The 17845-nt window shown below is 36.3% G+C and overlaps 1 protein-coding gene across 1 annotated transcript; it reads left to right on the top strand.

Annotated features, from left to right (window-relative positions):
* Positions 1-4001: 4001 nt before the first annotated feature.
* On the top strand, positions 4002-17704 carry LOC140786465 (cysteine-tryptophan domain-containing zinc finger protein 7-like). Its single transcript, XM_073134924.1, has 14 exons — positions 4002-4535; positions 5252-5324; positions 5426-5556; positions 5675-6025; positions 6109-7568; positions 7826-8226; positions 8393-10341; positions 10431-10591; positions 13332-13492; positions 14312-14472; positions 15574-16264; positions 16393-16538; positions 16629-16725; positions 17466-17704. The coding sequence occupies exons 1-11, from the start codon at positions 4377-4379 to the stop codon at positions 15763-15765; spliced, it is 5199 nt and encodes a 1732-aa protein (XP_072991025.1). The 5' UTR covers positions 4002-4376; the 3' UTR covers positions 15766-16264; positions 16393-16538; positions 16629-16725; positions 17466-17704.
* The last annotated feature ends 141 nt before the right edge of the window (positions 17705-17845 follow it).

Raw genomic sequence — 17845 nt, 5'->3', positions numbered from 1 at the left:
AAGTGAACAAAGTAATTAGGGGTGGGGGGAGAGAGAGAGAGAGAGAGAGAGAGACGGGTTTTTATTGGTCATAAACGATCGGGAACGAAGAGGGGAGGGTTGTACGGGGCCCCACACTCGGCGCTGGAATGTAGAGAAGCTCGTCACCTTTCGTCGGGATAAGGGTGCTCTCACCGCTGTATTAGATCCCGAGAACGGCCAGAAGTGCTTTAGTACTTGTGTTAATTAGTTAATTTTATTATTAAATTTTAATTATTTGAAGAGTAAATTTGATTAGATATAAAAATAAATAAAAAAATATTTAATTACTGAATCAGATCGAGGGATCCAAAATTTAAAAGCAAGTCTACACTAAAGAGAAAAGGAAGGTGACGGGATCTTAAAGATACCACAGACGTACGATCGAGAAGGAAGTGCAGTAAAACGAACGGCCGAGATTGGTACGGTCAGCCTGCGTGAGCCGCGTTGTAAACGTGTGGCGGTCTATGTGGTGAGTACACGTGGACTGTGTGACTTTCCGATAAAACAACCACAATAATGTACTCCAATATATCGGACGCATGGAAGATTGGCGGGGCCCACCATAAAGCTACACCACTCTGTGGGGGTTATAACGGACAAATTTTTTTTTAAATTTACCGTCTGATGCGATAATAAAAAATAAATAAAAGTTTGTGTCTATGTGAGCCGGAGCCCGGAAGGGATAAAATAATATTCCTGGAATATGTTTTTCTCATATATATTCTTTTGATAAAAAAATTAGAGAAATAAAATATTAAATTCTATAAAATTCGCAATTTCCGACTTTTTATATACCGCATATCATCATTAATTATAATAATTACTGAATTTTTTTTAACACTTTTAATTTTTATTAAATATTAATAAATCATAATATTTACCAAAAGTAATCTCACTATTAAATTTTCGCTGCTTTTTTCCCTCACTTATTATCGATAAGTACACTCTTATTGAGTCAGTCAGTCTCATGATCTCATGTCATCTCATGACAAAATAAAATAAAGAAGCATTATTTAATTGCAAACAAATCATTTTTTTTTACAACTGAGAGTGATAGCCTGCATTGATATGTTGACATTGGGGTGGAAGATGAAGCAATAGTGCATTTGTTTAATTTAATTATTTGAATGTGGTCATGGTTTATTTTCCTATCAAACTTCCACTCTGTTCAGATTGCTACTGTAAGAAGTTGGCACTAAACACTGCCTAATTTTGATCTGAAAGTGTACAAGCTAAATTACACTGTAAGTAGCAGCAAGTTTTTGTTTAAAATTAAGAGAAAAATGATTCAAACTTGCTGTCTGATTTATTATAATTACTGCATTCTAATTAGTAGGAGTAAGAATTACTGAAAACTTCTACACCACTTCAGGAGAGTTCTTGGCTAAAAGTTTTATTAGGAAAAAAAAAATTCAATGAAAACTTGATATTGGATTCAGCATCTTAAAGTTTCATCAGGCTCACTCTTGATAGCATAAACTGGTCACAGATCTCCCATGATGACAAGAAACAAGTCTTATTTCTGGAACAACAAACCTTGTATAGTTGAACAACATATGAATGAGCTCTTCAGCTTGATTCTGCCTCACTGTTGTTAACTGCTAGCACTTTTGTTGAGATAAGATAAATAGAGCATGATTCTGCCCTTGGTTCCCTCACTGCCATTCTGAAAACAAAAGAATGCTCATCTCATTTACAAGATTCTCATGATCTAAAATGAAACATGCCAGGCTCTAAAGCAATGAGGCCCATGCATCCAAAGAAAAGGGCATCAAAAAGTTCAAATTTGCAGTAACCACAGGTAGGGACTTCCATTACTATGTGCAGGGGATTACAACTAGGACACATCTGCCATTATTGCCCATTAAAGAGTCCATATGGAGATCTGGTCCCTCTTGTAGCTAATCATAAGTCCTATCAGCCCGGCAGAGATCATATGTTTGAATCCCTATAAATGTTTGGATTAATATTTGGAATGTTATATATTTTCATGTTTTTAACTTATCATGATCAGTTTTTTCCAAGACAATAATTTAATAAAAACTATTAATTTCTCTCTCATAATTGAATGATTAAGATTAAATGATACTAAATCAAAATTAATTATAAGTACCGATCGATCATATGAACTAAAAGTACTAGTCACTTTTTTAAATTGTAAGAGTAAATTAGTAGTACTTTATTTCTCTCTCTCAGCTATCTATTTCTTTTATAAAAGATAAAAACGATATAAATTTATAGAAGTTGACACTCCTATTATTAAGAAAATAATTACAAAGATAAATAATAAAAAATACTTAAAAATTCTAATTATTTGCATTCCGGAGCTTGAATGTAGGGAAGAAAGATGTTCTAGTGCTGACCTGAAAGTCGAGAAATCTTGGAATTTTGATAAATAATTTAGTAATCCATTCCATTCTTTTGATAGTTAGGATGTGATAATAAATTTCCAATGTGGGAAGATTGATAAGTTTTATACTATTCTATTCAATAACTCCTTCCTTTTAAAAAATGTTTTGAGATTACAAACAACCTAAATGAGTAAAAGATAAGGATGAAGGCGAAACAGTACAAAGTTTTGATGGTATTGACGACAAAATTGTCTTTATTATTGTCTTTGAATGGAAAAGCTAGCAATAGAATATTCGAAGAATGGTTAAGTATACAAAATAGAAAATATAGAGATGCATTGTCCCCTTTGACCAAAGCACAAACGGATAAAATGCATTTAGAGTTGGAAAATAGTCACGGTTTCTTACATTTTATTACCAATTGAGTCTACCGTGGAGTCTTTAACCATAAATTCTTCACAAAAAAAATAAAGAGAGAGTAAATAATCAATAATTCACTTATAAAAAATACTCAATATAGAGGGTTATATATATATATATATATATATATATATATATATATAGCATAAGATATGAGGATATTTTATGAGTCGTTGACTAATCCATTCATCAGCTTTCTCTCGTACAAATAAAAAATTTATTTCTACTCATACAATTAAATTATCCATTAAATTTGTCAAACAAATATTTTTTTAATCTATTATTGTGTGACTTATTACTCTATAAATATAGCCCTGATTTCGACTAAGTTTTGCTAAATATTTTAAACCTACGCACTGTTATATCAAGAATAAGTGGCCAATTTATTAAATATTCCAAAAGAGAAGGAATTTTTATTATGATCAGGCTAAAAGGTTGGCAGTGATATGCTAAAAAAAATTAATTTCGCATGGTTTTACCTAAATTTTTTGCTTCTATGTGATTTAAATTAGCATAAAATGGTTAACCTTTTTTATCCAAATAAAAATAAGAATATTAAAAAAAATATTCCTACCATAATAAATATTTAAAAATAAGAATTTGTTTTCTCCTTTTATCAAACTGAAATATTATTTCAACCTCTCGTATTTTCCAAACTGCCCTCATTGGGTGATTAAGAGAGAAGCATGATGTGCACTTAGTACAATTTAATTAATTTTTTACTATTATGTCACCTTGTCTCTAATAAAATTGCAAACAAAATATACAAATATTTAATAATTCAAGTTGGATAATAAAACTGCAAAATTTGTAATAACATAAGAGTACAATAACTGCAAATTTCATAATAAAATTATAAAATAAAAAATATAAGTATTCAAAACTATGAATTCTATAATAAAACTATAAAACTTACAAAGAAATAAATATTTATATTTAATAACTGTGAAATACATAATAAATCTATGAAATGATTTAATTTTTTATTCCCTCATTAATTGCGATCACTTCGACTTTTAAAAATTTATATTTACTTGAACAATAAAATTATTTATATCACAGGAGTATTTTAGTAATTTAAACTCTCTTTGTTAAATTTAGATGAAAAGGTTAACAATTAATTTGAGATTTACTACTCTGTGAGAGTGTGGTAATGCAAATAAAAGAAATAAAATATCCAGTAAATGAAATAATTGGGGAAGAGAGAAAGAAAGCGTTTTAAGTTATTTTGTTTTTCTCCTCTTGTGTCTCTAGGAAGAACGACGCCGCGAGGAAACCCGGAAGAGAGAGAAAGATCAGGGCTGGGGAAAATCTCGGGATTGCTGCTTCGACTTGGCGATCGCGATCGCGCGCTTTAGGGTTTCGTTTTCAGAATCGATAACGTATCGATCGATCGGTGAATCGCGGCCGGCGTCGGCGCCGATCCCGCCGGATTATCGGGGTTCGCCGCGAGTGGTTGATCGATCGGTGGCGGAGTTCTAGGGTTTGGATTCCGGGCCGGGGAGAAGGAAATCGAGAGAAATATTTGGTCTTTGCTTGGATTTGGGAGCTGAGTTTGGGGGTTGGGGGGAAGGGGGGGATTGGATGCTGTGGGTTGGGAGGAGGGAGGATGGGAGGGAGGGGATAGGGCTAGGATTTGGAGGGGGAGGGGGGATGGAGGAGAACGAACTCGAGGAAGGCGAGGCGTTCTCCGATCAGGAGGATGACTCCTGCATCGACCCGGATATCGCCCTCTCTTACATCGTAAGGCCTTCTCGATTGGTCTGGTCGTGGTTCTTAAATTTATATTTTTTTGACCTAATTTTTGGATGAAAATTAGATTTTTCTTTTCCCTTCTTTGTTACGGAGTTACCGCACATAATTTGATGCCTTTCATGTGCTGTGGTCTTGTCTGTTCTTTGTTGGTTACAGTTCTAGAAATTGATCGAATTTGAGAACTTTCCATTCAATAAGGACATGCATAGGGGGGGAAGCTTTTAGTATTTCCAAATCCCCATATGCTATTTTCATATGGATTTTGATGGATTAATTGCCTCTGAGATGCCTTTCTCATCCAATTCTTCTCAGATTACCTTTTCCTTCAGCACTTTGCAAGCTTAGTTCCGACTATTGCTACTAAGATATACCTTTTACTTTCCTCATTCTGATATTACCATTTCCTTCATCACTCTATAAGCTTAGTTTTGATCAGGCTACTAAAGTTAGTTAGGATTGACCTCCTCAAGTCCTGATGGCAACTGTTGTTTTGCTTCTTCATGTTGATGAGCAGTGGCAAGTTAGGTACTTAAGCATTTTGATTGCAGAAATGGGAAAGATAGTATAGGAGTCTGGAAAATAGTGGAGTGGTTTGTGAATGCACATATGTATTCTCAGAGGGAATGTGGTTGATCCTCGTTACTTCATTCTTTGTTTCCCATGGGAGTTTGTTCCTTACAGGAGTAGCTTGCATATTCTTTCAGGATGAAAAACTTCAAGATGTACTGGGACATTTCCAGAAAGACTTTGAAGGTGGAGTGTCTGCAGAGAACTTGGGTAAGAGGAAAAAGTAGATCTGCAGATACTGTATCTCTTTTGTACAATAATAGGGCAATAGATGGCGGGACTTATATTGTGATATACTGGTTCTTCAACAGGGTCAAAATTTGGGGGTTATGGTTCGTTTTTGCCTACTTACCAGCGCTCTCCCCTCACATTATCTCAACCTAGAAGTCCAGTTAAGGTGCCAAACCCCACCTTAAAATCTCCTTACACCCCTCTGGTGGAGGTACATTGTTTTGATTTCCCTTTTTGTGGTCCTTCAATCTTGTGCTTATATGGAAAGATCTTTATTTTGATCCACTGTTAAGTTTTAACATTGATATTGTTATGATATATCCTGACAGGGTGCATGTCACAACCCTTCTATTGTGACTGCTTCATCTATTTCCAGAAACAATACTTCTTCAGATAATTCAGTCAAGAAGGAGACGGGTGTCAGTACACTTAGTGACAGGGAGTCCATTCCCCTGCGTGATTCCTTAAATAGATTTAACAGTAGTGAGCAGAAGATGCTAAAAGTTCGCATCAAAGTGGGGAATGATAACATTTTGGCAAGAGATAATGCTGCTATTTACAGTGGTCTAGGTCTTGATATTTCTCCGTCTTCTTCCCTGGAGGACAGCTCGGATGGGAGTGGAGGGCTTTCACCTGAATCCGGAAACATGCCTGATGAATCTCCGGGCACCATCCTCCAGGTAAGTTTTATTTCACTAGAGAATTGGCAGTGCCTCATTTTTAGTGAGCTAATGTACTTCATATTCTGCATATGATTAAACAGATCATGACATCTTCTTCAGTTCCTGGTGGTTATTTTCTCTCCCCCCTTCAAGGCACTATGCTGCAAGTGACAGAAAAACACATGCCTTTCTTCGAAAAATGTAAAACAAACATACGGTACAAGAATATTCCAGAACCATGCGAAGAATTTAGTGATTTGACTCTCCCTACGGGAGCTGTCAAAGGCTCTACGCCAAACAAACTTAAGCCCAAGGGAAAGAAATGGAAGTCTGCAGATTTAAAGAATCTGAATTGCATAGATGACATTAGCTTAATTTTGAACAGTGATATTGATATCGAAACCACTGCAGGACAAGAGATTGTTTCTGATGCCTTAAATATACCAATCTTGTCTTGTTCGGGAATGTCTGAGGGAAAAGTAGGACAGTTGGTTGAGGAATCATCAAAGGTTGCTAATAGGATGTTGGACTGCTCAAAGGAGATGAAGAATGACCTAACAAAAGGCAAGGTAAGCACCCCTGGATTGGTAATAGATAAATCAAAGGAGTGCATGAGAAGTGATGTGATTGATAATTCAGGAGTCGAAGATGCACATTTGAATGGGAAATTGAACTTAAGAGCATTTAAGGGAGAGAATGCATTCCAAGAACAAAGTACAGATTTTTGCAGAGACTCTCCTCGTTACCTGCAAAGAGAGAAAACAGGAAAAGCTGAGAAAAATTATTGTATAGATAAAACTGATTCTAATGGATTTAAGGTGAGTAAAGTTAAAACTGTTGGCATTCAAGATCATGTGAAAAGCAATTCTTCTCGCAAACATAATTCAGGTGAACAAGAAGTAGTTCAAGAAAAGGACCAGCTCTTTGAGGACAAAGGGAAACAACTCAAACAAGGGAGCCAGATTGATGCTGCACCGCTAGTGGAGTCCTCAATGGTCAACTTGGGTGTTCAATCTTCTGGAGCAGTGAAAGAAAAGAAGAAAAGCTCTCATGCAAGAGTCAAGCAGTCTGAGAAGAAGTCCAAAGATAAATCTGAGAAGAAGTCCAAAGATAAAGCCCATAAGGTCTCAGGAAGCTATAGTTCTAAAGAATCTTTTGGAGATTTTAAGGGGGACAGAGTGGAGGGCATAAGCAGTTTACTAGATTTAAGGAATAAAGATATAATAAAGTCCGTGAAGCCTGAACATGAGAAGGAACCTGCTCCACTTAATGAAACATCAAAAGAAAGGTTTGCTCCACTTAATGAAACATCAAAAGAAAGGCCAGGCAGTAGAAAGATTGATAAGCTTTCAACTACTGAAGCAATGGTTAATGAACCAAGATATATTCCAATGACGTGCAGCGCTGTTACTACAGAAGCAACTGCTACACTACCAGCGCCTGTTGTAATAGAGGAACATTGGGTTTGCTGTGATATATGTCAAAAATGGCGTCTCTTACCCTATGGGACCAATCCTGATCATCTTCCAAAGAAATGGCAGTGCAGTTTACTTAACTGGCTGTAAGTTTCTCTTGCACTTATGAGTTCTGTTAAATCTGGCCTACCCTTTTTTCTCCTCCTCTACGACGCATTCCTTATTTTTCTGCTTCAATCTCATTTACATTTGCTTATCTTCTTTGAGTTCTGGATCTTGTTTATGTTGTTGTTGGGTGGAGGGTGTGATGAGTGATGATTTACACTTCTTGCTGTTTATGAAAGGTGTATGCCCGCAGTTTTTCATTTTTCATTTTTAATTGATTTATGGAACTCCTTTGTAGGCCTGGAATGAATAGTTGCAGCATCAGTGAGGAGGAAACGACAAAAGCTTTAAATGCATTATATATGGCCCCAGCACCTGAGATTGGCATGGTTTCAGATGGTCTTCATGATCGAAGACTTGAACATAATTTCCAGTGCACAACTGTATCTGGGAAGAGGAAAAGTGGGCCCAAAGATCCAACCGTGTTACCCAATCATTTGAATCCAATACAAGTTCCAAATTCTCTGAAGAAGAGTCAGCAGGACTCTATGAAAAGTAGAAATTCAGATGATGTCAACCAGCATGTTTTTGCAACAAACTCACTCAACAAAGCTGCCCTAGGAAATGAAAGAAAATCAATGGATTTCACTGTAGAAAAGCAAAAGTCTAGACACAAGGATAAACACAAGAACCCGGGAGGTGCCCTTCTGCAAAATTCATGTTTTTTTTTTCATCCTATTTCTTCTTAGAAAATAAAATAAAATTGTTGTATATTTTTATATCCTTGCCATTAATAATTGTTCTATCCAATTTATAAGTTATCTGATTCTTATGTTTATTTTATTTTATTTTTACATTTCTATAGAAGATCTGATGGGAAAAAGCAACAAGCATTCAAAATCAAAGAGTAAGAGAGTGGCCGAGCCAGTTGATTGTCTCACATCTAAGAAAATCAAGAAAGAAGATACACTCAATCCTTCCCAAATTTTGCACTCTGACTTTCTTGCAGCCGGAAAGGAAGGTCACTTGGGCAATGTTTTGTCGACCAAGAGTATGCCCAAAACTTCACAGAAGTTCAGGGATGTTTCTTCCAGCAAGGATAGGTGTGTTCCAAAAGGCGATCTATCTGCATCATCTAAGAGGATAAAAGATGAAGGCCAAGTTTTCTTTAGTGGGGAGAACAAGGATCTTTTTAGCTCTTCAGATGTGGAAAGATTTGATAAGCTAGACTTTTCTTCTAAGAAGAGGAGAGTAAAAGAGTGGCAGGAGAGTCAACTTGACCATGATGCTCAGTTTGGCAGTCAACAGGTATTGGACAGGCAAATTTTTGTTAAAGAAACTTTAAGTGAAAGCAAGAGCATAAAGGAAGAGGAGTCAAGGGCATTCAAGTCTGATGGGAAAGTGTCCAAGTTGGATGGGAAGGTGGACAAAGGTCGTGTACTAACTTTGCCTTCTAGTAAAGGTAATGTAATTGATGGGGTGGATGAGCATGACAGTGTCTTTGTTGGAAAAGAGCGTCTGTTGGGGCAGTGCCAAGGGAATCCATCCTCTGCATCGGCATTGGGCGATACTTCAAGTTCTTCAAAAGTTTCAGGCTCCCGCAAAAATAAATCCAACTTTCAGGAGTCAAGGGGCTCTCCAGTAGATTCAGTTTCTTCATTACCGCTGCAGATTTCTAAAAGCGAGAAGGTCTATAATAAAAACAACTCAGTTGGAAAAGATGAAGCTGTAATTGTTGGCTTGTCTGCCTTGGGGAGCACCAATAGAGGTTTAAATGGTGAAGCTAATGAAGGAAGGAACCACAGGGAAAAAAGAAGGAAGGAGACAGCCTGTATTGCACAACAACGAAGTTTAGAAACTTATAGAGAGGGGGAGTCGGGGACTCTAGGTTCTTTGAGAGGGACACGAGATATCCCTGATGAGGAAGAAAATCAAATATCTGGTGGGAAAGCTACAGAAGATACGCATTTGAGAAAAGGTTCTCATGATGATCTATCAGCCACTGAGGCTGAAGAAACGGTAATGATTAATGGAGGTAGGAATCTACTAGATCAACAGTACAGGTATGTTCGTGAAACACCAGATAAAAGTCACACTCAAGATCTTGATAAGAATTATAACCATCCAATTGATGTTTTGAGTCATCGGAAATCTGGTAAGAGCTCTTCTTCACGATCCAAGGAGAAAAATAGAAGCTATAGATCCGATAGTAATCAAGGTAGTGTTAAAGATGATGATTTATTGGCTAAGGGAGACCTCACTCTGAAGTATTCTGGTTTTAGTAGGAGAGAGGACCACCTGAATTATGGGATGCAAAAAAGTGTTGAAGCACATGGTTCTTCCATGCATCCTAATCAGCATAAGGATTTTGATTTAAGAGCTCCAGTTGTAGATGCTGAATATGGGAAGTCCAATATACATGAAAATAAAAAAATGGTACTGGGTCTTCAAGTTGAAAAATCATCACATTTTCTTTCAGACCAAGATAATAGGTCAGACTTGGTACCTGGAACAGAGAAATCACAACATGCAGTAGTCAAAGAAACACAAAATCAGGTCACTCAGATTGTCTTTCCACCGGACAAGAGAGACAGGTTGGATATGCCCAGTAATGCAGTAAATTTTGATGTACCAACAGAGGCCAAACAATTAAAGAAGCCTGATATCCCAAATGGAGTTCAATATAACAGTTTGAAGCAAGCAACTCTTAATGTTCTGGACACTTCAAGTCCAGTTAGGAAGGATGGCCATTCTGCTGCATACACTGTCTTGAAAGAAGCTCGGGATTTAAAGCATACAGCTAATCGTTTAAAGGTAACATTGCCATTCAAGATTTAATTCTTTTTAAGGTACTATCATCTGGTGCTTGCTTTGCTAGCATTTGAGAATATGACATTTTGCAGACTGAAGGAAGGGAACTTGAAAGTACGGGCTTATATTTTGAGGCAGCTTTGAAGTTTCTACATGTTGCCTCTCTATGGGAACCTCTTGGTTTTGATAGTTCGAAGCAAGGGGATGCAACTCAGTCCATGCAAATGTATTCTGAGACAGCTAAACTATGCGAGTAAGCTAAAATAATCTTATATGTCACTATTTATGTTGGTTGGTAAATATATTAGAAGTCAATGTAGCAACTTTAGTAATGCAAGGTGCAAAGAATGATAATATATTCCTTGGTAATGTTACTAAAGGACCTTAATATGCTTCTTTTTTTCTTTCATCCGAAAGATATAGTGTTTGTGAAGATTGCTTTACTGGTACTATTTTTAATGTTCTTTTGGTTGTAAAGTAACTTAAATAGGCAAAATTAATCAAGTACCAGCCGTTTTTCCATAGAGATGCTAGTCCTCTGGATTTTTACCATTTGCTGTCCTTGGAGATGTTAGCTGGTCATGGATAAGTAACATTAAACATGAATTTCTTGTCTCTACTTGTTTCAAATAAATCCCATAAGACATTTGAAACAATAATATATGCTCTTGATTTGCAAATAGTATCACTTATCTAATTTACAATAGGTGCCTGAGAGGACAATCCAAAGTGAATATAGCAAGAAATTCAAAGTTCTTGACTGAAACTGTTATTATCCTACTATTTTATAGAAGCTTTTATGGATATGCTTATACACATTACATCCATAACTTCTGTTCATCAGGCATTGTTTTAAAAATTTCCTGTTGCCATCATAGTCCACTTAAAGGGCCCGGTCATCTCTAGAAAAAGAAGACCTTCCTCGGCTAAAGGAAGGGCTTCGGTAAGGGATATGAAGCATCCTCCTTCTATGGCTTCCCTTTGAAAGAGGCAAACCCTACTTCAATTGTCATATGATGACTCTTCCTCAGCTGTGGACTCAGACCCCTCACAACCAAAAAAAAAATTAAAAGAAAAAGCAAACGAATCCGAAAGTGATTGGTATTGTAGAAGGTCCTTTGCTGGTTTGACCAAAATTTATTGATTACAAAGATATCACGTTTTCTCCTTTCCTGCACCAAGGTGATGGGCAGAGTTACAGACCTGTGAATAATTTGTTCTACTTTATACAAGCTGTCATTATAGGTGGTATGGCAAAAGAGAGAACTTAATTGGACAGAATTCTAGATCTATGTGGACATCAATGAAGGAAACTTAACTTTATTTGTGAGTGACAATTCCATTGATATGGCAGCACCATTCTTGATAGAAAGTTGTATGTCTATATAGCATCTATATAGCATTAACTAGTCTTGCTTAATATATGTAATCACCTGCTAGGAAATAAAAGAAGTGTTCATTTAATAGAATATTGTGAATGTGATTTGGATAAGCCGCTCATCTTCATAATTCCTTTAAGTAGATGAAGCCCAAGTGCCTCCTGGATGCTATCAATATTTTGAAAGGTGGCTGCGGTTTGCAAGCGGCAACTCCACTGCATGGCACCTAGTCTGTGGGCACCAAGGCAAATACCAAGATGGTATAGTATTTTGTAAATACAAAAATTAAAAATAATTATATATGATATAATACCATATAAAATATTAACAATAATTCCTCTAGCAGAGTAGTTACTAATTCATAAACAGTATTCACAATTACAAATAATAATTAGCAAACAATATCACAAATACTAATCACATACTTATAGGGAACAAATAGTAATCTCTCTCAGGCTCTCAGCAGAATAGCAATTTACTGACATACATACATGCACACAAAAAAAAAACCCCTTTTCTGTTGATTACAAAAAAGAAAAAATAGAAATTTACCAAGACCGCAGAGGTGGTAGACCAGGTGCCAAGGCGGTTCACCAAAACCGTCAAGGCGGCTTGCCCGCCTTTGGGGGTCGCATTCTTTGTTTGAGGTGAGACCACCCCGACTGCCTTTCAATACACTGAATGCTATGCAATAACAGTTAATTGTCAGCTATGACAAGTTATTAGAAGCTTCATTGGTTTTGATGGTTACAATACCTATAGCGCAAGTTGTCCAAGCATGTGAATAAACATGAAGTATATCATGGTTGGTTGCGTGTATGGAGAAACAAAGAAGAATAGTAACATGAGCATGACAAACTGGTTGTGCACCAATGAAGCTAGAGGGTAGCTATACTTTAATGAAGAAAAAAGAGGTGCTATTAGAGAAAGAGCTTAATTTGTGTCGAAGCAAGTAAGGATTTATGTGCTGCTCAACATGTGCAGAAGATTCACTGGCATGAAAAACCTTGTAGTTTCATGATGTTAGATAACCAAAGAGGGAGAGACGGAGGGACTGAGAGAGGGAGGGAGAGTTTTGATGTCAACGGTTCAGGGTAAGATAAGATTGTAAGCAGGGAATGAAAGGAGGAAGAAAAAGACTCCCAACAGTTTGGATGTGGGTTCGAGGTGACTTGAACTCACTTGAAACCCATTCAATTTAAGTTAAAAAGGGGTTTCAGATATGGTTTTGGATTCCAAATACTACTATAACCGAACCTGAAACCTTTTTACTTCATTTAAAGTGTTTCCCATTGGATTCAGATTTGACCAAATTTGACTCGATATAAATTGTATATGCTAGTTGTGGTTGTTCCTATGAAATTGAGAAGATGAAGAATGCCTGTTATTGGTTTATACACTAGAAATGTGATATCAGCTGAAGTATAGCATATGGAGAACCAATGTTTTCCAACCATATCTCGATATTCCTGTCAAAGGATATAATATATACTCTTTTTCTTACTATAGAAGGAAATGTTTTCATTATTTTGAAACTTCTACGCACTATATGTTTATGGCTGATGCTTAGATATCATATTTGGGTAGTCATCTGATCTTTGTTGTCTATGACAGATTCTGTGCCCATGAATATGAGCGATGCAAGGAGATGGCTGCTGCTGCTTTGGCATATAAATGTGTTGAAGTAGCCTACTTGAAAGCTGCGTATTACCGATATCCTGGTGCTAGCAAAGATCGACATGAATTGCAGACAGCTCTTCAGATGGTTCCACCAGGTGATTGAATATCATGGACCATAGATGCTATACCTTATAGGCTGTACTCTCAGTTTATGATAGTGGAACATTAACTACTGCAGTTTGTAAGCTTGTTTAGAACACAACTTTGTCTCAATTTAATACCAGTGATCTGACATGTGAAGATGATAGGAGGCTGCCTGTCTACTTGAAGTAGACCATTTGTCTGCAAGATAAATGTGATATGTCTGTCAAGGTGGATTATGCAGGAAACATCTGTGAATATATTTTGTGCTATTTTTGTATGCCAAAATTTTGGGAGACCAGTTTCTGGGAGTTGTTACAACTTAAAAGCTTTATGTGACCTGAAAGTAGTAGCCTAGTGGTTGTGAAATTTGTCAAATAGTTATATGTTATTCATGTTAAAGTACAAGTACAAGCATGCAGGTGATATTATGTAACTGAAGTTTAATTATTGTTGTTGTGGAGTTAAAATATGATTCCTCTGAAGTTTGTAGTTATCTTCAAGCGTGCACATGTCAGAAAAGGGAAAGTCGGGATATACATGTTTTTCCATGAATAATCAATTCTGAGTTTCTAACAGAAGCACCATGAATCCATGACCACCATCAAAACTCAATTCTGAGTTTCTAACAAAAGCACCATGACCACCGCTTAGAAGAAGCTTGTTATAGTTTATTTTGAAGTAATTTTAGTTTAAAAAAGAATGACTCAACATTGCAAATTTGAATTCTTCTTCTGTTTTCCTCTCTACAATGCATGGCACTTCTTTTCCCACAGATTATATCTCTTGAAATTTAAGGTTGGAATGTTGACCTTTGATTATTTCCTTTGTAGGTGAGTCACCGTCATCTTCTGCTTCGGATGTCGATAATCTAAATAACCAGGGTACATTAGGTAAGATTGCTTCAGTCAGGGGTGTGAGTTCTCCGCAGGTTGCTGTCAACCATGTTGTATCTTCGCGCAACCATCCCCATATGATGCGGTTGCTTACTTATGTAAGTTTGTTAAAGTTTTTTATGTTGATCTGAGAAGCATATACCAAACTATAGGTGGTTCTTTTTGTTCCCCCTTTATTTAATGTTCACTGATGTAATGGTACTTGTAATAATCCACTCTGACAATAGAAAATAACTGACTAGAACATAGCCTTCTTTGGTTCCATCCAGCTTTATCTTATGATGTTCCTGGGATTATGAAGTTCAATTTTGGAGCTGTATATTTGGTAGTAGTTGACTGGAAGATGCCATTTGATGTTTCCATGTATCCAGCACCTTTGTTTTGGCCTTTTTGTATTGTTCAATTGCTATGAGAAGTTGCATGACACTGTTCTATTTTTTTTTCCAAAATTTTATCATACTATGCAGTAAAGTTTTGAAGCCTTAAAGGTTTGATAAATTGACAGAGTATAAACATGCCTCTTAGATGCTCTTGCTTGGTGTTTTCTTTAATCTTTTTTTAGACCTGAGAATTTTCCTATCTAGTAGATGGTTGAACACCTAATATCCTATTATTATAATCTGTTTCACAAGTGCAGTTGCATGTCAGAATGGTCTGGAACTGTATCACCTTGTGAACTAGGGTGAGACTGCTTATGTGATTGCATGAAATTGAAATTTTATGCTTAAGTGGGAATTTTTTAACCAGCACTAGAAAGCACCTGTAGAAAAGGCTTAGCGTGAATATATAGCTGGATCTGTTTTTGTTCCACAATCATAAGTTTGGGCATGTGTTGGTTCTTAAGGGTGTCATAAAAAGTGTCCGTAACCGTTAACATTTCAAGACCTGAATCTGACTCTCTTGAGGGCAGGATGACTTAGGAGTCAGATAGAGATAAATAAGATCATCCATTCTCTCAGGTGTTCTACTCTGTATCAGCCTATAGGAATGATGTCAAAACCAAGCACAACTTCACAAATTCATTTTGGTCTGGCCTAAGGGTTGATCATACTTTGCTGCCGCCCCATTATCACTTTTGTTCGTATCTATCATATCATATCTTATCATATATATATAGTATGTATATACTTGCATTATTATTTGTGAATTTCATTTATGAGGCTTCAATTTTAAGTGATTTTTAAATTTATCGATGACAGACAAATGATATCAATTGTGCATTCGAAGCAACTAGAAAATCACAGATTGCTATTGCTGCTGCTGGCGTTAGCCTTGGAAAGGATGGAATTGGTGTCATTGCTTCCGTTAGAGAAGTTCTCGATTTCAACTTTCACAATATCAAAGGATTATTACGCCTTGTACGCCTCTCAGTGGGATCCATCACTCATTAAGTTTTTTAAGATTCAGGAAACATCAGTTCTGTGAATAGAAAGTTAGAAGCAGTATGCATTTCTTTGATTATCCCCTTTGATATGCTGGTCAGCTATTCAGAAAGAGGTGAAATCTGGGTTAAGTTCTTTCACTTCTATAGTGGATCTTTCACCAAAAAGAATGGGCTTCATAGGCGTACTTCCTATGAAATGTGTACAAAGAGATTGGTTGCAGGTGTTCTTTTTAAGCCTTTGATGCTTTCCTGCAAGAGAATATATGCAATGATTTGGAGATCATGCTGAAAACATAATGGAAGGTTTCTTTTTTGGGTCTTGACTATTATCTGCAAACAGGATTGGGATTTCAGGTTTCTCATTGCGTTGTCATAGAGTATGAGAAGCATTCTCAAAAAGTCCTGACATACAGGATTATGTTTGATCAATAATAGGTTCCTATATGTGAAGAATTGCCAAGTCTAAGAACCAACAGAGTTGAGTACAACTGGCATTGCAGGTCATGGTATGTTACTTTCTCTCTTGTGAAACATTTTTCAAATTTATATATATCATTAAGTTAAAGTCTCCTTTGCTTGCAAAGACGATTGCCATTTGTGGTGCTACAGTAACATTTCCATTTGATCTTTGTAGGGTTTCCCATTGACTCCTATTATTACAATCAGAATGTTAATGATGGTGGTCGAGGCAGAGTTTTACATAGTAGATGTAGATATGTATGAGATTGTCATTTTAGGTTATTTGACATGCAGTATTTGGGATTTACACTTTCAAAAGAGGTAAATGCTGCCGTACCAGAAGAAATTAATTGCAATCTGGTTATGATTTTACAGTTTTGTTAATAGCTGTTTGATTAATGTATTGAACAGGGTGATGCTTGCTGAAAGATCAAATAATTATGCCAACAAAAAGGCTAGGAGAGCTCTTGTTTTCCATTTCATCAGTTTCCAGACAAGGTTCCACCAGGTAAAGATTCCTATTTCTTCATTGATAAAAAAAGTCTTCCTGTCTGATGAAGTCCTTTTTTAAATTGATAGGTTAATGAAGTCTTAAAATATGTTTCTTCACATGGGATGCACTCCAAAACATTTGATGAAATATCGCCCAACCCTAGCAACTCAATTTTCATCTCTATCAAATTACCTTGTGAAAGTCATAAACCTAGTTGTGCATGACAATCTCTTGTGTCTCTTGAGTACCATAGCCTACCCTAAATAGATAGTATGCACGTTTTTGTATATACATACATACATTTTGTGCAGTTCCTCTCATGATGAATCTCCTAATGGATTAACCGTAAGTTCGTTCATGTTCTATAGTTGGCCCATATATGATTGTAGTGCAGTTTGCATTTTGACCAATTACTCTGAGATGTTTAGCACCATATATTACTAGATTGTCTAAAACCAACTCAAGTTGAATGAAAATTGGGTAGTAACCAACGCTACACGTCTTCTCTTCTTTTCTTCTACTTGGCCTAGACCTGATCTTGTATATATATATATATTTGGTAGTACGACAAAGCATAACTAATAGTAGTAATACCTCCCTTTAGTGTATACTCAATCTTTTGAAACTTATTTATCTATGGTTGAATAAAAAACATGAGGTAGTACTTTAAGTAATTTTAGTGGACCTTTTTTTTTTTTTTTTTTTTTTTGAATTTGAGTCGATCCCTGATTGCTGATCATTTTTGCTTCCTTCAGGTTTGAGGATAAGAATTTTGAACTGCCATAGATGTGCCCCAGCTGATAACTTGCATTTTGTAGTACACGGATCAAGTAAACTCGGACACGCAACTTGTGACGATAATGTGTTCTGCACTGAACTCTCTGGCCCTAATTGTAACTATATGTGTTGATTCATTCTCCTAATAAATTTTCCATACATGTTGATTCATTTCACGCAATAAATTTCTACATGCTACCTGCATGAATTTTGTCTAGTGTTATCTTAACATCAATATCTATGGTGAAACCCTTTCTAAATTGTATATGAGATATATATATATATAAAAGAAAAAGTGAAACCATTTCTAAATTATTGCAGTCCATCACTCCCAAGTAGTTGCAATCCCAGAGAAGAT

The sequence above is a fragment of the Typha latifolia genome, chromosome 1 (genome assembly GCF_019914945.1).
Source record: "Typha latifolia isolate L0001 chromosome 1, TyphaL0001v2, whole genome shotgun sequence".
Lineage (NCBI taxonomy): Eukaryota > Viridiplantae > Streptophyta > Magnoliopsida > Poales > Typhaceae > Typha > Typha latifolia.
The sequence above is the reverse complement of the archived record's forward strand: the minus strand, read 5'-3'. Positions and strand labels throughout refer to the sequence as shown.